This window comes from Lytechinus variegatus, chromosome 7 (genome assembly GCF_018143015.1).
Source record: "Lytechinus variegatus isolate NC3 chromosome 7, Lvar_3.0, whole genome shotgun sequence".
Classification (NCBI taxonomy): Eukaryota; Metazoa; Echinodermata; class Echinoidea; order Temnopleuroida; family Toxopneustidae; genus Lytechinus; species Lytechinus variegatus.
Window position 1 is genome coordinate 7469668 of NC_054746.1, and position 20310 is coordinate 7489977.

At 36.0% G+C, this 20310-nt stretch overlaps 2 protein-coding genes across 3 annotated transcripts in view; one reads left to right on the forward strand and one right to left on the reverse strand.

Annotated features, from left to right (window-relative positions):
• The window catches only part of LOC121418337 (enolase-phosphatase E1-like), a 20997-nt gene continuing 687 nt past the window's right edge, over window positions 1–20310 (reverse strand). Inside the window, exons 1-7 of one of the 2 annotated variants that reach the window (XM_041612150.1) lie at window positions 14649–14796; window positions 6031–6163; window positions 5396–5497; window positions 4232–4428; window positions 2707–2839; window positions 1801–1924; window positions 1–1085 (exon numbers count right to left, since the gene is read on the reverse strand). In XM_041612150.1, coding sequence (XP_041468084.1) covers window positions 934–1085; window positions 1801–1924; window positions 2707–2839; window positions 4232–4428; window positions 5396–5497; window positions 6031–6156 — 834 coding nt within the window. In that variant the 5' untranslated portion in view covers window positions 6157–6163; window positions 14649–14796 and the 3' untranslated portion in view covers window positions 1–933. Of the gene's footprint in view, window positions 1086–1800; window positions 1925–2706; window positions 2840–4231; window positions 4429–5395; window positions 5498–6030; window positions 6164–14648; window positions 14797–20310 lie in introns of those variants that run through there. The other variant, XM_041612151.1, reaches the window with a different exon arrangement.
• LOC121418336 (coiled-coil domain-containing protein 170-like) overlaps window positions 18267–20310 on the forward strand; it is an 11911-nt gene continuing 9867 nt past the window's right edge. The window contains exons 1-2 of the mRNA XM_041612149.1: window positions 18267–18621; window positions 20201–20271. Coding sequence (XP_041468083.1) covers window positions 18424–18621; window positions 20201–20271 — 269 coding nt within the window. The 5' untranslated portion in view covers window positions 18267–18423. The remainder of the gene's footprint in view (window positions 18622–20200; window positions 20272–20310) is intronic.

Here is a 20310-nt window from a genome sequence, read left to right on the forward strand (position 1 = left end):
TTTGTGGAACCATGAAAGATAACAAACAACTACATCAATTATTGATTAAAAACCACAACAAGATAGCTTGGAATGGAAGAATGTCTACCTGCCCTCAAAATAGTATTAAAAAAATACACAAAGAAACGCCATACTTTATACTTTTGTTAGAAGTGAAAAAAACAACAAAAAACAAACTTGATGCACAGTTTAATGAAAAGAGTATACATGTAAAAACAATGACTGAACTGAATAAGGAAAGTATGACTTATTATTCTAAGAAAGGGATATGAATGAGTATTAAACACATTTATACATCAAATATATTTCAGTGTTGAAAGCAAAAACAAGAAATGTAGTACTGTTTTTATTATTTCTTTGCTACTCCAAAATAACTGTTTTTTACACAGACTAACGATAGCATAATTGCTACACATGATCGACATCTAAATGATCATCACACACACCTTAATAATCACATATACAGATCAATTTATCATGATAATAATTATAGGCATTTGTATAGCCCCATCTATCTAGAAACAATATATTATGAGGCAAATTGTTATTATTATTATTAACCTGGCTTTAGCTTGAGCTGCCTTTCAGTGCATGTGCATTCAAGGAATTAATCCTGACGGGTATCCATTCACCTCACCTGAGTCGAGAGCAGCACAACCCACGACATCCCCAAATGTTGAAAAAACTTGTCCTTTCAGCTGTCTATGAAATACCCTGCTTACAGTACACAATAAAATACAGGTTGAAACCCCTTTTGTGAATACAGGCCTTTTTGTTCAAAGCCTATTGTCTCTTATATTCAAGTGGTAGTTCGACAAAAGTTTGCTAAATAAATAGATGTATCGGAAAATAAAGTCTCCCCTTTTCTTCCTTTGATTACCACAATTGTATCACATCAGCAGCAATTTTTGAAAATACTTTCTTGGAAATTGATCAAGCATCATCTTTGTCCTCCCAATCCGGCCAGAGTTCTTTAAATGATTCGAGTAGATCAAACTCCTTCTTCTCTTCATCTGTCAAAGCCTTGTTTCCCGGACGAACTAAAATAGCCGATTTAAGCCCCGCCTCCTTGGCTGGTCTGGCCTCTGCAGGGAAAAGAAAGTCGCCATAGCAAATGAAATGGTTAAACATCAACAAAAAGAACAAATTTTTAAAAAATAAAGCAACGACTATCAAAAAGGATAGACTGGGTTTTTACTGCACACAGTCAAAATTTATGTCACCAGTTGCCAGATCAGAAACATATTACTCCTAAATAAGCTCAAAATAAATTAATATATCATTTCATATGCACATATCAATATTTTCTTGATCACATACATTGAATCCTTTTCGTATCTTCGCTTTAAGTGTCATGGCTTGCTCATAATCATAATATAATAATTGGATTTATACAGTGCTTTTTATAGAGGATACAAGACGATGTTAATGACAATTTTAAAACAAGTTAAGGTTTATAAAATATAATAGTGTATTTTAAGATGCTTTTTGAAGAGGTAAAGAAGAGATATTTCGGAGAGTTGGAGGAAGTTTGTTCCAAAAGACAGCAGACAAGATATTTAAAAGAATTGAAGCCAGCCTGTTTTCTGGATTTAGGAATGACAAAGGAATGAGGTGATATATATTTCCATCAGCCCCCTAAAATACATGGAAATGTTTATTTAGACAAATCATGTTATTATTTTAACAGACCATCTGAAACATACCATCAGGAAGATAATTAAACTTAGAACAAAGTAAATGCATTCATGCCATCGACATACAGAAGAAAATGAGAAAGGCTCATCATCGTCATCATACCTCGAGTAACATCAGTAAGAAAAAGTATCTCTCCTGGTTCCACCTTTAAATCATCAGCAATCCGAGTATAACTTTCTTTCTCAACCTTGGCTCCGATCTTGGTGTCATAGTGGCCAGATAAAAGCTATCAAAAATAAATCGATAGACAACTAATAATATTGGAATGTCCTTTTTTTTTTTTATTAAAATACATAAAACACTCTTCCAATAACTACAATTAATGATTGCTTATTGCAAAATTCAAAATATCGAATTTTTGGAAAGGCAGATAAAACTTGTTTTCTTGTCAGACAAATTAGTTCACATCCCTATTCCTACGACGAAATTGAAGTCCCACCTCAACAACAAAATTATATCAACAGAGACAAATCTTACACGATCAATATTGGAAATATCATCTAAATCAAATTTAAAATAAGAGAATTCAGGATTTTTTTAAGGTATATTCCACTTCTTTGCACATTTTCTCATTTCATCCACTTGAACATGACATTAGGTGACTTGGGATTTTCATAAATGATCTCAACATTTAATTGTAAATTAAAGGTTTTCTGTAACAGATAAGTCATGTTCGAAAATGTGTTATTAATGGAACAGCCTATATCAACAGATATGTGCTTCAGAAAACCTATGCATTTGCACCAGTAATGTACACAGCAGAACTTAACATCATTGATGTGGTTCATATCAACAAAGAAACAGACCAACTGGAGGGGAAAACGGGTCAGTGAGTCAAAACAGCTTTATGTTAACCAATGCCACGGGGAGCTCAACTACTGCAAATAAAAAAAAACAATTGAACCATGAAACCTTGAATTTCATACTGAAAATTTGTGTACAGGCTCTCGATCCTTGCATCCACAATAAAATATTTGGAAATAAAAATACAGGTTTGTTTTTACTTACTGGTAAAATGTCTCCTTCAACGCTATTGCCAAAGAGAAGCTTTTGTGCCTGAACACTGCCAGATGAGTAGATGTAAACATCTTTCTCTTCTTCTTTCCATCTTTTAATGCACGGCACAACATCTTTATACAATCTACAACGTAATGAAAAGAAATACATTCAAATTGCTTTTACTTTTAGCCAGCTGTAATATCAAATAGATATTTTCCAGCGCAATGATATCATTCTAAACATGAATAAATTTACTTCAAGTTCATCCACAGATCATTTGCACACAATCATTTATGAAAAAGATGCTTGTTTATGGTGACCTACAGAGCCTTTTAAGTGCCAGAGATACCTTCTCTTGCCATGTCGACATAACCTAATTATGTCGACATGGCGAGATACGTTATCTTGCCAAGTTGACTTACAAAACAATATATGTCAACATGGCGAGATATGAAGTGTCCAAGGCCCGACGAGAGTCCAAATATCTTGCCAAGTTGACATATAACTTTTCATAAGTCAACTTGGCAAGATAACATATCTCGCCATGTCGACATATAACCTTTTATAAGTCGATTTGGTGAGATAACATATCTCGCCATGTCGACATATAAGTTTTTATAAGTAGACTTGGCGAGATAACGTATCTCGTCATGTCAACATAATAAGGTTATTATGTCGACATGGCAAGACAAAGTATCTTGTCAAGTCGATGGCACTTTAAAGGCTCTGTAGTGACCATCAATCAAATCACATTTAAAATGGTATGGGACCAAAGACCTTCCAACAACTTTATACTTCTCGAGCTGGGTTAGTTATTACTTGAACTTTAACAAATTCATTATGTTGCCTCCTAGATCCACGAAGCCTTTGTAGAAGGATAATAGCATCATGAATTCAGTATTCAAGAGGTTTCACGTTCTTAAGTACTCCATTACCAACTAGTTTGCAGTGCAAACCCTTCACTCAAAGAAAATGGTCTGAATACTCCCTGCAAATGACTGGAGTACAGAAGGTCCCTCTCATTTGTGCTAGTCTTGTGTGAAGACCTACTTGCTCATAAAAGTTTCAATCAGGGTATACGTCTGCACTCTGCAAACTACTTACTTTAAAGGTTAAAACTTTGTGAGCAGCTGATTTAAAAAATTCTCAAACCAAGATGAAACATGTGTACAAGTGCATGTATTAGAACTAATAAACCCTGAAAAGAACCATTATTGAGAATGAAAAGCTAAAACTACAAGGCAAACCCTGATTTTGTAAATATGCGTCTTATAGACACCTAAATAGTGTATGGGATGAAATTAAGATGGTGTTTCCGGTCACTTTATATTTCAATTTTTGAAGCACTAAATAAATATTTTTGAATGCAATTTTTTTCTGGGCTTCATTTTTGTAACAAATCACAGACACAAGTGACAAGTGTGACCTTCTAGCTCAGATTTTTTAAAAGTCAAACCAATGTTAACCAATCACTTTAACAGACATGTCATTATTACAGATTGCCTTGGATTAACATTATGAAAATTTCACTTACTCTCCTTTTATCTTGGAACCATACGCATCTTGCCACATATGACCCTGTAGCTGCTTGAGAGCAGTCACCTTACGGTCAGCATCCATCAGCCAGAGAACATTCTTTACTACAGCCTCTTTGATAGTCTCCTCATCAGACTCTTTATCAGATGCATCTGGGATGGAGACTACTCCATCAGCCTCTTTGTCCAATTCAGCCTGAATATATTCATTGGAGAGAAATGAAAAAAATGATGATTTTGCAGGTTATAATTTTGATGCAAATCTTATCTCACTGTCATAATGTATCTCATTTGGCTTCTGAGGTTATTTTCAATTTTAGGTTATAGGAGTTATTTCCTTGTTGGGTCCTGTTTTGATAAATATATTATATTGGACTATTATTTATCAATCCAATCTAAAAGTTTAGGGAACATTCAACAATTTCCCATTGACTTAAGTCTTTATATTTGTATTTGACAATTGGCCTGATTTAAGTGCCAATTTTCAGTAATGCTATCATCTTTTTTTCCTATAAAAGACCTACAACTTACGCACTTTCTTATAGAATTATTTATGGCACATTGAAAAACAAACGCATGAACATTCTATCCTGAAATTTCCATCCCTTTCGACACTCAAGAAGTTGTGTCATACCACAATGGGTGATTTCAAGTTCAGTACTGACCTTTTGGTGTTGGTGTTAGGTCAATTTTTACACAATTAGAACACCAAACATAAAATGAAGATGGCCTCCAAAAGTCACTCACTAGTTGCTGAGATGTCAATAATGTGATCTGGTCAGTTTTACAAACTCTGAATAAGTTTTGGAGTTGAGGGAAACAATACAAATTTCAACACCAACACCAAGGCCACCACATGACTTGAAATCACCCAGTGTTTCTAATGAACTTTTGTTGAAGCTCTGCTTTGCACAATTTGACATTGCAATTGAAAATGACATCAATAAATGTAATAGTACGATTGCATCTTTCACCTTGAGCTTTACAAAAATTGAATACATGTTTCAATCTCACCTATCTCTCTCCATGTGCATGAATCTATTTCATTGTTATTGTTTTTTTAAACCACTAATGCAGAAATCACTGTTTTACTTAGCCTTCATATGATCATCTTTTTGCCAATGAAAAAGAACTTAAAGAAGCGATCATTACAGAAACATTACCTGTAATCTTAGTGCCTCAATATCTTGTTGACATTGTTCTTCTTTCCAATGAGCATCTAAATATTCTGCTACGTTCTCTCGGATGTATGGAAACAAAACATCCTACACATGTAGATGGAAAAAATTAACAGTGGGAGATAAAGAAAATCAAAATGCTTGAAATAATAATGTAATACCATGATACAGTAACATAAAAGTTCAAACAGAACTTAGTTCATGCAATTTTGAGATATTCACAGCTTACCAATGCATATGATCATTAAAATAAAACTAAAGTTCTTAAGAATTGGTTTGGTAATTCTTATACACTTTCCTTTAAAAATTTGAACATATGAAAATTACCGCATTTTCTTTATATTTTTTTATAAGGTGAATCTTGCCGTTTCCTATACTCATAAAAGTGTGATCTAGATCATGCCAACCTTTCTTGACCTACCACAGAGGGAATCAGATTTGAGCTCACCACCAATAACCATGGATCCTCTGTGAGCATGGGAACAATGCTTTCTCAATTCACATTTAGAGATGATGCAAACTACATCTACATCACACTGTGTTTTCTTCAGAGAACATAGTCACTAATTTAGAAATTATGGAGGAAAGATCTTTTCTTTCGTACTATGAGAGCTACTTACTGCGACAAATGTGATAGGAGTAGTAGTTCCTTCTATATCCAACAGTATTATCTTTGCATTGTTTTGAAGAGATGACACAGCCGATTTGGTTTCTTTATGCCTCTTTGTAGGTGGAGATGAAGACATCTTGGACCTAAAAAGATGAAAAAAATGATTGGATATCAATTCATCTAATACCCCTTTCATAAACCCAATTATGCGGCTAATAGCAGCATAATTTGGTCGTAAAATCGGAGGAGGACCAGAGTTATCCGCATTATTTTGATTCTGCTATTATCCGCATAATAGCAGCATCGGGACCAGATTTTGACTTTATGAACGCATTTCCAAATAATGCGGATAATTGCCATGGTGCGGTAACAAGGTCACCCTTTTCCAACACCACCGCATCGGAGGGGGCGTGTCCAGTTGTCATGACGATTATCCGCCTTTTTCAGGACGGGTGCTCGTAAAAATAGTGCGGATTATTTTCAGAGTTTGTGAACGCAATTTTTATTGAATTATCCGCATTACTCGCTAATTGGAGGATGGGTTTATGAAAAGGGTATAAAACACACCATGTTTAGAATTCTAATACATGGCATTCGACCCATAGATCTACAGGGGCGGATCCAGCCTTCGCAAATAAGGGGGGGGCGGAATTGTTTTCAACCACATTTCCCTGATCGGCCGCTTGAAGTTGATTTTTGTTTCTTTCTTTGAAGGGGTAGTCCTAATAGTCACTTTTAAGCTTTATTCTTATAAATCAACATAAATAGATTCTATATAATAATCTCATAAGCCTAATTCAAATGGTGCAAGCACAAACAGAGAGTCATGTATTTTGTCCTAAAATTGAAACATTCTGGGCAATATTTGTGATCCTAAACGAGATGTGTATCAAACTAAATAATGACTCCGAGTGTGAGCAGAAATTTTTAATATACATTTTGATCTGATAAAAAAGGATCTGTTAAGGGCTGCTCGCAGTTAGCCATGAAGTCATTCCATATTTCAATAATAAAGTAATGCGAGTGTGAGCTGAAAATTTTGACATTTTATACTTGAAGAATGGAAATTCTGAGCACTTTTTGTAAACATGACAAAGATAAGTATATAATTAAACATTTTTGTGCGAGCGGAAAAAATTGAGAATAACACCAATAAATGGGACACTCTATTCATGTTTTGTAAATCATGAAAAGATGAGTAATTGGAAATATTCCTACATTAATAATGCAAGCGCAAGTAGAAAATTTTTGATATTGTGATCTGAAACTGGATAATGATTTAAATGAATTAAATTAATAAATAATAAATGTAGAACAAGCTGCGTGTCTGAATAAACATGCGCGCCTTTCAGATTTTGACCTAGAATCTGGGCATTCTAAATAAGTTTTTTAATCCTGAAAATCAATAAAGCGAGCGCAAAGTGCGAGCTTAAACTATTTGATATTCCGATCTGAAAAAGGGTCAGTTTAAGTTCTGTATTTCAAGCACTATGTAGAAAAATTGTGAGATGGATATGGATCACGGATAAAAAGAGCTGATATGTCTCATTACTTTGAATTTTGACATACAGTAGGACCTGGATATTCTAATAACATTGTCATCATATGAAAATGATGACTATATATTCCTATTCTTATTCCTAAGCGCAAGATGAAACTAGTTGATATTCCATTCTGAAAAAGGACAATTATTATCAATTTATAAAAAAAATGAGAGTGCGAAATATGTTGATATAATGGCCTGAAAACTGGACGTCTGAAGCACTTTATAAATTATGAATAAGATGAATAATATATTTTCATATTTGTCATTTCAGGTTCCATTATCGATCTTGTTTATACGAATCGGCCTTGTTGATACTGCAAGTAACCCAGTGAAATCTGATCATCATACTGTTAACATCTATATCCGTTCTCTGAGACCTTCGCCCCAAAGAGCAACTTTGAGGTCCTTTCTACAGGTTCGTTGTAGAGATTTTGCGAAACTTTGATACCTCATTCATCTGATCCCATGGCGAGCTATGCTATCTGGAACTGATGTGGATGAGTGCAACGAAATCTTGTCTTTCTTGATGCTGCCATTAAGGAAACTATCCCACAGGTGCACAAACGGAAGAATCACCTCTCTCCTTGGATCACACCTGAAATCAGGTCTCTGATTAATGAAAAACGTTCTGTTTAGACTTGCTAGGAGAACTCATAATCATGTAGATTGGTCATATTACAAAGTTTTCAGAAATAATGTGAAGAAGGACTGTAGAAAAGCGTATTGGACATATGTTAATACATTGTTTGTCTGTGATGACAATAGACGTAGGTTCTAGACTTTTTATAAGAACTCGCCTCCTCCTCCTAAGTTTAGGTTGAATGATGTAGATATTTGAAATCCTGCAGATATTGCAGATGCTTTCAGTTCTTATTTTAATTCTGTATTCAGTCATCAGTGTACCGTACTCTACAGAATGCCACACTCACTGCTTTTGTATAAACTTGCCAAATCATTTTTAACATTCAAGCCTTTACGGAACTGGATTCACTCCAACAGATCCAAGCGAGTTTTGTTTTTAGGCGCTTCATCGGACCGGATTGATGTCCCAAGCGGCGTCGTCCCCCAAGGGATTGTCCTGAGTCCCACACTTTTTAACTGTTTGTCAATGATATCTCCCATAATACTCTATCTGCTTGTGTTCTGTTTGCAGATGATGTTCTTATTTTTAGGAACATCTATTCATCTGCAGATGAACAGCAACTGCAATCAGATCTCTTTGCTGTGAATTCATGGTATGCAATAAATGGAATGACTTTTAATACCTCAGAGACAAAGGTGATGCATATCACAAGTAGACAAGTTAACTCACCTACCTAAATTACTTTAGTTGGTTCTTCCATAAGATACCTGGGACTGATCCTCTCTTCCGATCTCTCCTGGAAAACCCACATTAACTCGCACAGGATACGATTTTTTTTAGCTCGGAATTTTCTGGATTAATATTGCTTTTTAAGTCATCATTTCGATCATTTCAAAGGTCTTGAGAATTCGCCGTCGAATACTATACTCCCTTGATCAGTTTTTGGATTATTTTCTCTGCCATTTGGACATCATGCCTAACAGTACTACAGGGAAAAGGAAAGCTGCTACAAAAAAGAAGACTGTGGTCGACAATCCCTATCAACCGCTAACCGGAGCTTCGGGGGAAGTTTGTATCAGTGATTGCGACGATTCGGAGGGCAATTCGGCTGCTTACCCAACCCTATCAACGCTTTCAAATTCAAATTCGCCGGATGGTATGAAGAGTGATTTAACTAACAAAGTGATTATTGCCTTACGCTCCCCAACTGTAGTCAAGGAGATCGTTGACGCGATATACACAACAATCTACAAAAAGATTGCAAATGAACTTCATCGGTCATTTCAACTGGATATGAAGAAGACCGAAGAGAAAATAGCTTGCTTATCAGCCTCTTCTGACTCTTTGAAAAAAAGGATTGCAGATATGGAATCACTGATTGAAGACCAGGAGCAATACACAAGAAGGCAGTATCTACAGATCTATGGCGTGAAAGAAAGAGTTAATGAAAATACTGATGACCTTGTCCTAGACATAGCTAAAAGGATCAACGTTGCTATTGACACTCGTGACATCGATAGAAGTCATCGCATCCGCTCCAGGTTTGGAAATCAACCTACCAACCAGTCCTCAACATCGTCTGTTATGTCTGAACATCGTCCGAAACCAATCATAGTAAAGTTCTCAAGATATAACGCCCGTCAACTCATGTATAGCTCGAAGTCTAGGTTAAAAAACTCTGGTATAGTTATTAGAGAGGATCTCACATCTCGTCGACAGGACCTTTTCTCCAAAGCTATGAAGCATCCGAACACGAAATACACATGGTCTAACGATGGTAGGATCTTCTCGCTCACCAAAACTGGCCAGAAGGTGTCAATAAGGAATGCCTCCGACATTGAACGTCTTGGTACGTAGAACCATCTCAGACTTGAAATTTAGTTGTTAGTGATTTTTCCTTCTTACATGGACACGTTAGATATCATCAATCAATTTAATGAGAGAGATTTTTCGCCTATAACTGAAGAAGAAGATGACTGTGACTTTGTCTTTGTTCAAAATACACACTGTAAATATTTTAATGAAGATCTTTTTCATAAGAACATTCGTACTGTCTCAACGAGACAATTTAGTCTCGTCCACTTTAATGCACGAAGTCTATATAAAAATTTTGATAGCATTTGTGCATATTTAATGTCTTTGAATTATCCTTTCTCCTTGATTGGAATATCTGAAACTTGGATGAATAACAAACCTGACATATTTTCTCTTCCTGGATATACATTTTGTCAATCAGCTCGTTTATCTGGAAAAGGTGGAGGAGTGGCATTTTTTATAAATAGTAAACTAAAATATCGAATTTTAGACAATATAGATTTTGATATTGATGGTGTAGAATCGTTATTCGTTGAAATTTCTCATACCAAAGTCATCGGAGTTGTTTATCGTAAACCTTCAAGCAGCATTGTCGATTTCATAAGTAAATTCGAAAAAATATTACACTCTCCGTTATTACGGATGCACCCTTTCCATTATTTTTTATTATACCTTGTACTTTATTATTTGTATGCTATGTATATTACATTTCCTATTTTGTATCGTTTTAATCGATTTGATATTTCCATTTTTACTTGTATATATCTATGTATTTTAATGGAAATAAATAAATGAATGAGTATCACGTGCTAATCGTCTGTTGGGATTTGTACATGTAAGACTGGTGGCACGTGGGGCTTCTGCATCCTCCATATTCTGTCTATACAAATCAATAGTATTTAATACCGATCTTAGAGTATGGTGTGCCTGCATGGCATCCCACTACCTCAAAACAGGTGGATAAGCTTGAGCGTGTTCAAAGGACAGCCACTAGACTTGCCCTACAAAACAGCGTCGTGGTGAGATGTCCTACGAACTGATAAGCTCAACCTTCTCAAATGGTCCTCACTTGCCTCCCGACGGGATTTTCTCCTGTTTCTTTGGATTTAAGTGTCTTTATGGAATTTGTGACTGTGAACAGCTCAGTGCAAATATCTACGTCAACCCCGCCATCCTGAAACAGTTTCTTTCCATCATCTGCATTCCAGAACTCAGTCTTTTTTCTATTCACCCTCTAGGCGCCATCTAAGACTTTGGGACACTCTTCCTCTAAACTATCAAGAGACAATGCTGTTTCAACTTCCCTCTTATCATTTCTTTCTTCTTTAAAGGGAGCACTCTTGCCAATTTTATAAATACCTCCATTTTCTTTCTATTTCATTTGGTTTCTTTTCACCAACTCGTTATTTGTGGTATGATACCAACAATGACATTTCTTTAAAAATTATTTATGTCTGCTGCAATATACAGTGCATACCACTTCCCTTTTGATATGCCAGTCATATAACCTAGATAATTTACTTTGTAATATATTTCATTCTTTGATGTGCATCCAACAATTGTGTTTCCTGTATATTAATTTGATTCAATTATCTGTCAGTAAGCATTTAGTATATAATTGTTTTTTTTTTCAGTTAATATTTCAGAATAATGCTCAACAGTAGTATAGACTGTATGATCTGTTATATCCATTTGGTAGTTTTTTTTTTAGCAAAACTTTTGGGGGCACATAGAAATCTAAGAATCTCAATATCATTACTTTTTTTTTAGTATTATTACTACGCAGTTCTTAATTTCTCTTTCTTTCTCTTCATTAAAGGACGCGAGTTTCCTGTAATCTTATTTGTTGTCTCTATATGTGTTAGGTGCTGGAGGCTGGCAAGTACACATGTCAATAGGAATGTGGAGGCATGCTCTTGCTGTTATCTAGGGCATTCTTCCTTATTTCATTGTTGCTTTTCAGGCTCTAGTACCTCACACAAATTTAAGTTTTTTTTGTACTATGTTATCTTAAGCATTACACACATTCTTTAATCAGTCCGGCATGGATATCCTAATTCTTCCCAATACCCCTCTTTATTTTTGTTATCTTGCCTGGTATCACATACCTTTTTAAATAATATTTGTTGAATGCATTTTCTTTGAATTTTAATAATGTGTAAATTTATATATTAGAATGTGCAATATTTTCTCAACGGTATTTCCATGAGGGCTCGCATGCCTCTGGGCAACTTGAGGGCAAGTACTGAATTTTACTTTTGGGAGCCCTGGCCCATGGAAAAAACCGTTTTCTTACTCTTTTCTTCTTTTTTTTCATTTCTACTATACCCATCAATTATACAATTTCAGATTGTATTTTTGTACATTGTACAATTTTTGCATGTTTTTAATGGCCGAATAAATAATAATCAATGCAGGCGCAAATCAAGAGCCAAAATTTGTCATGAAATGGGGAGTTCAAGAAGTTAATTATAGAATTAATATTGAGAACAATGAAAATATGAGCTTGCAGTGCTAGCTGGTACGTTTTGACAATCTGACCTGTATAGGAATACAGGAAAATAATAGGTTCCAAATCAAAGTTTACGAGCACGCAGCGCGAACAGAAAAGTTAATATTCAGACCATAAAACATAATATTTTACAGAGCACTTTTTGAAAATCAATTTGTAAATCAATTCCACTTATTTGACATGAAGAAAGATTTTTAAAACTATTTCCCCTCAAAACCAAAAAAGGGCCTATTTTTTATTCTAAACTCCTCAAAAAAGTTTGGAAATCTGAATTTGATCAAAAATCCCTCTCCGGTTTTAATAAATATCAATGTGTAATTAATATCAATGAATAGAGCATTTAATTATCTTTAAGATGATACCCTACTTGATATGATTATGGTTCAAATGGAGGTGCAGTGCCTTGAAATGTGGGGCAAGGTCAAAATTCAAAAGCTGCAAAATGGCACAATATTGTTCTTTTTTCCGTGGTGATGAGTGAGTTTCTCAGCAGTTTTGTTTTTACTTTGACTGATAATTCCTCAACGGTTTTAGTAAATATCAATGTGTATATATCATTGAATAGATCATTTAATTTTCTTTAAAATGACGGCCTGCGCCTATATGATATGTTTATCATTCACATGGAGGTGAAGTGCCTTGAAATGTGGGGCAAGGTCAAAATTCAAAAGTTGCAAAATGAGTAATGACGCAATATTGACAATTGCGCGATTTGCGTGCCGTCGCCAAGCGGAAGACAAAGAAATCAAGATAGCGACGTATACACGGCTGTAAGCTCTTCCCATCTTTTCATAACATTTTGTTTTTTTAATGAATTCTTCTTTAAAAATGAAATCAATATCGCAGAAATGTTGGAAAAGAAGTTGACCCTATCCTATGTTGTACTAGACCAAAAGCTTCGGTCTCTGTTATGTTGGTTGTTCAGCTGAACTTCGTTGGCTTCACTCACCAAATACATAGACCGAAGTTAAACCGTCGTCTGTACGAGGGCTCAATGGCCACGGCTAATTTCTTGTTTTTCTCCTCAATACCATGATATTTTACACAAACTGTGCATTCATATGCACTTTTAGGTGATAATGTTTAAGTAACGACAGTTTCTTACCCTAAATTCCCGCTTTGAAACTGGCATTCAGAGGATTGTCTCTAAAAGTTGACACTTGCGACTCGGAGAGTGGGCAGCCATCTTGGTAATGAATCATTCATGAAAAAGTGGCCGGCGAAAGTTAGACTCCGCCCTATGACCTTTACGTCACACATATACAGTGCCCGGGCGAGCAAACGTTGAAAAGGAAAAGAAAATTAATATTCATAAGCCTGACGTAAAAGAGATGATCTGATTGGCCAACGGTTTCGATAAGCAGTTGACCCGGAAGTTCATCCCACCTCATATGTTTGTGTACATTATCGACTTCGGAGGAACGAGTGAATTGGGAGCTACACGACAGCCGAGGAAAGTCACTGTTTTCGTTCCTTTTCAATTGAGTTTTCACCACTTAAATGCCAATCAAAGCCAAGAGGAAATAACAAGCTGCATTTTGGTAAGCTTCTTTTTATATATAATAATGCATTAGTGAAAAAAATCGATGAGCCCCGCCGGGGGGATTTTGCGTTGTACCTCCCCTAATGGCGTGGACACGCTAGCGAGCCGTCTGTCGACGAGGAGAAATTAAAAAAATAAAAAAAATGTTAAAAAACTCCTCGAAACAGACGGCTGCCAGCTGTCTAATGCTGTACATGTTTTAGGGCTAGATCTTTACTTTAATTAGGCCTAGGCGCTAGGCCTAGATCTAGACTAGCATTGACTAGGGAAAGAAAGTAAAAATCTCGGGGGCGAAAGTTTCAGCGTTTTGTACCCGTACATGGGTGAATATAGCTTGGGATCCCAGGCGTCAGTGGGGAGAAAGCCTACGTAGAGTGCTCCCCAGACGCCTCCCGGCTACCCGGATCTTGGTCGGGTGACGTGACTCGGGTCTCATCTGAGCTGAGTACCGTGCGATCCCGGCTAGCCAGATGACAACGCCGTCGGAGTCCCGTGGTGTTGGCCTGGCCTGGGCCGGGTGGGTGGCCAGCCTCCCGCTGCTCAATAAGTAATGCCAATTGCGAGTATCATTCATAGATGAAATTTCACATATGACAATCTCAAAATAAATTTGCCATTTACAAACTTACTAATTACTTGGATCAGAGCTCAGAGCAACCCAATCAATGATCGATCTGTCAGCATCTCCCCGCAAAGACTAAAGAGCCAATATTCTACGTTATTTTCGAGAAGAGCTAGACTCGAGCTGGACAATGTTGTCTGCTTCCAAACAGCATGTGGTCGTATACGGTTATAAACGTAGAGGGCTTTTTCATCAACAGCATGCATGCCATTTCGGGCAAGTTCCGACTTTGCGATAATTAGTTTAGTTTACTCCAACGATGTTGTAGGACGAAGCCTGTTCATCGATCAAAGTAGAAATGTCTATTGCTGCTCTCCTTCAGACAAAATTAGATGCGCTACTTATGTTGGCATGGAGGAGTGGCAGGGGTATCGTAGACAGTGAAAAATCCCATGGAAACACACAAGAAACGAAAATTACTCAAAGTCATAGGCAATCTTCTCCCAATGCTTATCCAGTCTATTCTTAAAAGCAATCACTGAACAAGCAGTAACTACATCTTCTGGGAGACTGTTCCACACATCTATCACTCGGTTAGCAAAGAAAAACTTACGCACATCAAGACGCGAATATCTTTTCTCTAGCTTTAAGGAATGACCTCGCGTTTTACCACCTTGTCTCAGAAAAGTTCAGAACTTGAATCATAGTAACCATCATGACCATCTGACCATGCAGATATTTGTACACATCAATCATGTCACCTCTTTTACGTCGGTGACTGAGTGATGGCAATTTCAGGAGGCGAAGACGTTCAGAGTATGATAGGATCAATTTAGTAGCTCTACGTTGGACACTTTCTAACCGCCTCTGCTCACCCAGCTTATACGGTGACCACGCAGCCTGGCCATGCTCTAAGATAGTTTATAACTATTGAAATCATTCAATTTGATTGGCTGCTAGTAAAATTGTTATAAAAAATGAACAACATTAATGACGATATGATTATAATTTTTTATTAAGACGATGATGATATTCAAAATAATGACTATAAACGACAGTGATGATGATGAAGATGATGGTGAGACAGGTACGTACGTGGTGCATGATGACGATCATGAGGATGATAATGATGATGATGATGATGATGATAATAATAATAATGATAATAATAATATAGATAATAATAATGAAAAATGTAATAATTATTATTATAATGAGTAATGATAAAAAAATAAATAATAATATACTGATAACAAAAATAAGTAATAATATACATAATGATGAAAATGTAATAAATAAAAAAAATATATATATTTATATATATATAAAACTATAATGATATGATCAGGGTAACCAACTGTGTGGCAAAACATTGATTGATTCTTTATTTCCATGCAAAAAAATAATCATACAACATAAAATATATTGACAACATTTCACGGTAAAATAACAAACAATCATTGTATGGGAAGGGACAGTCATAAGCACTAAGGCTTGAAAAAGGACGCCCCTCAAGAAAGACTACGGCCCTGAATAAAATCAATATAAAGTCATTAAAGAATTACAATAAAAGCAGGGCCAAAAGGAAAACACATCAAGCATGTCAAGAATACTCTAATGATAATAACACACCAGTCGCGTATGTTACTATGCTTAAAGGTCAAGTCCACCTCAGAAAAATGTTGATTTGAATCAATAAAGAAAAATCAGACAAGCACAATGCTGAAAATTTCATCAAAATCGGATGTAAAATAAGAAAGTTATGACATTTCAAAGTTTCGCTTAGGCAACAAAATAGTTATATGAACGAGCCAGTTACATACAAATGAGAGAGTCGATGATGTCACTCACTATTTCTTTTGTTTTTTATTGTTTGAATTATACAATATTTCAATTTTTACGAATTTGACGATTAGGACCTCCTTGCCCGAAGGACAAAATGTTAAAATAATGGAATTCCAATGTTCAGGGAGGAATGAAACTTTATTTCACATGAGAATGACGAGAAAATCAAAATATTTCATATTTCATATGATGAAATACAAAAGAAATAGTGAGTGAGTGATGTCATCAGTTCCTCATTTGCATAGCGACCGAGATGTGCATATAACTGTTTTGTGAAATGAAGCGAAACTTTAAAATGCCATAACTTTCTTATTTTACATCCGATTTTGATGAAATTTTCAGTGTTATTCTTGTTGAATTTTTCTCTTTTTATTCAAATCAAGTTTCGTTGGGGGTGGACTTGTCCTTTAACATAGTTACGTCTTTATAAATACAAAAAATACAGTAAGCAGTAAGATGAAATAATGATAGAACAATATCTCAACTATGTGTAGTGCTAATGGAATGCTTAAACTCAAACTTATTTTTATGTAGGAGCACCAGGTCTACTTCTATTATGAAGAAAATAATCTTGAAAATCATCATTTTACTGATTATTTTTTAATATCTAGTACTGCATGGGGGGGGGGGCGGGGGCATGGCCCTGGAAAGTGGGGGTTTGTGGTGCGTGTGCTGCATGAAGCGCACCCCCAAAAAATCCTTGAAAGTAGTGCATGTATTATTCTCCAGCACCCCAGGCCCCAGGAATATCGCTGGCAGTTGTTTAAAGGATTTTTGTCCTGATTGCGATCATATTTAGCAAGTTTATAATAGACGCCTTTTACCTTTCCCGTTTTTTTTTATATTTCAATCCTCGGCAGCCCGGTCGTATAAGTTTTTTTTTTCTTTCCTTTCCTGTCCATTTTCTTCATATTTTTGATTTTTCAATTAAAGCTATACCTTCTTTCTTTTTGCCTCTTTCAATTCCCCGCCATTCCCCGTGCCGGCCATTGAGTCATACCTTATGATTTTATATCCCCCAGCTCTTGCTAATCATGCTAATGTAATAGTAGTATTTTGTACTTCCTCAAATGTTCTTCGTTCCTTTCCCCACTTTCCTCTATGTATGTTCTTTCTTTCTTTCTCTCTTTCTTTCTTTCCCTTTCTCTCTCTTTTCTCCTTTTCCCGTGTTTTTCTTTATTTTCCCGTTGAAATCCGCCTGTTACGCCACTGCCTTTCCCATCCTTTCCCACACCCTTCGATCTCTTCTTCTCCTCTCTTCTCCCCTTTCCTCTTTCCCTCTTCTCCCCGTCTCTTATTAGTCCCATCCCCCATCTCATCTCGGTTCCCATCCATATCTTGGCATCTTTCTCCCTCTGACCCTCTCTCGTATTCTCTTCTTATCTTAAATCATTTTATCTGATCTAATCATGTTATATCATAATGCCATTTAGATCTATATAAAAAAAAGGCATCATAAATTGTGTTCAATCGTCGCCAAAGCAACTCTAATGAGGCGAAATAAATGTCCTCGAGAAAAGATGGGAAAATGGTAAAACAGGTGGAGTGCTCCATTATTATTATCATGTTCATGATATACAAAATCTAATCAAATTTTCCAAATGACTCACACAATACAGTTGAAAACTAAGTGAGGTAATTTAATTTATTGACAATTCTATGTGATATTTATTTTTCCAAATGTATTTTGAACGTTCAATCTCAGTTCATATTGTATTACTTGTGACAGCCAGACTGATTCCCCCATACACATAATCGATTCGTCCAATTAATTAATTCTGTCATCAACCCGAAAACCAGCGAGGAGATACGATCCGATTTACGCTGCAGTGCCGTATAGCAGGTGTTTGTTTGTTGCCTAGCAAAGAGTGTAATGTGTACACGCAATGTGTATGTACATATCGCTCGCATTCCAGCGATTTTCTCAAAATTTTGGTCTATCTCACCAATTCATAAGTGAAAATAAAGTTATATGTACCACAGAATAAATCTTGGAAATGGCATATTATAATAGAGATCGTTTCGAGGATGGTCTCCCAAGATTATCCGGAGGAGGAGGAGGAAGAGCAGCGGATTTGCGACTTTTAGACGATGAAATTCAACGACTTGTCCACAATCGCTCTGCTCCCCCATCTGGGTCGCCTAACGCTTCGGCGTATGCAAGCCCGATGCAGTCGAGAAAACTGGTGCAAGATGTAAGTAGACTCACAGAATGGCAGATATTGGTGTAGACAGCTGGCAGCCGTCTGTTTCGAGGAGTTTTTAACATATTTTTAAAATTTTCTCCTCGTACACAGACGGCTCGCTATCGTGCTGCCACCTTTAGGGGACTTCATTGCAATGCAAAATCCCCCCGTCGGGGCTCTCCAATTTTTGTCATTAATGAATAAAAATTTTGAAAATTAACGCAACCAAAATGCAAATTAATATTCCCTCTTGGCATTAATTGGCAAAAAAAAAGAGAAAAATCAAGTTAAAAGGAACAAAAACAGTGACTTACCTCGGCTATCGCGCAAATTCACTTCCCCGTTTTATCGATCTTAAGTACATAAACATATGGCCATTGAGTCCCTTGTACAGATCGCGCTTGAACTTCGGTCTCTGTATTTGGTGAGTGAAGCCAACGGAGTTCAGCTGAACAACCAACATAACAGAGACCGAAGCTTCTGGTCTAATATTGGTGATGAAGTAATGTGTAAATGATTAAGAGTATTCAACAATACACAAGTTGGCGGCCTATGCTCCAGAAGAAGAAGAACTTGAAGTTTAAGGAGAAATTTAGGAGAATAGAATTGATAAATTCAATTAGTTAAAAAATAAGTTAGCTGCATTAAAGTCAGTCTTTGACTTAGTTAACTCTGTAGTAGTCTCCATTTTGTTGATCTACTTAGATTAAATATTGAAACTAGATCTACTAACTCTATACAGTAGTTCTACACGAAGTACATGAAGTATGGTATTAATAAGATAATGTTATCGCTTTTGCCAGTTTAGGAATAAGACAAAAATATCCATCTCATCAGCTGTTTTGGGGACTGAGAAATGTGTGAATATATGTAGGCACTACTTGTCAACCTCCAGACTGCAAATTAAAGGTGGAAAGGTGGAGGGGTGCAAGGGTACAACTACAAGGGTAAAGCAAAAACGCCGATTAAAAAGGTATTTTTTAAAGACTGGTCAATGGTCAGGTCAAACGTATTTAGGGTATGTTTTTTTCCAAAGCTTTTTTTTAAAGACTAGCCAAATATGTTTAGGGTATGTTTTTTCCCTAAGCTTTTTCCCTGAGGTCATATTCTGGCGACAACTTGTTAATGGGCCAAATGTGTAAAAGCCCACGAAAAACTTGTTTAGGGGGTTATTTTGCACAAAGAGAAAAAGTCGTTTAGGGGTTTTTGGAAATAATTTGGCCACGTGTGTGTACAGCAACACATTTGACCGGCTCCCCTGGAGACAGCGGAGCCAGACATATAAATGCCAGCTGCTATTAAATGCAGACTGTTTATTTTGGTCTATTTTTATTAGATGGTCCGTTTGAATCAAGAAAGTCAACAAGACATCACTTTATTGAGCACTATGCTATATAAATTATTTTGTATGGATATTAAAAAAAAAAAACCCACTCTCCACCAAGGTAATGCAACTGTATAATATGTATTAACTAGACTTTGTCAAGTAATGAAATTGTCATGTTTTATAATTTATTTCATAACATTTGTTTGTTTGCTCCTGCATGTATATATTAATTTTAATTTGCGTCTTTTCTTTTTTATGCAGCTACATGAACAAGTCAAATTGTACAAAACAGAAGCAGAAAAGAAAGATAAACTCATACAAGAATTATCCAGGTAAGATGAAAAGAATCTTATAGAATTATCCAAGTGGTT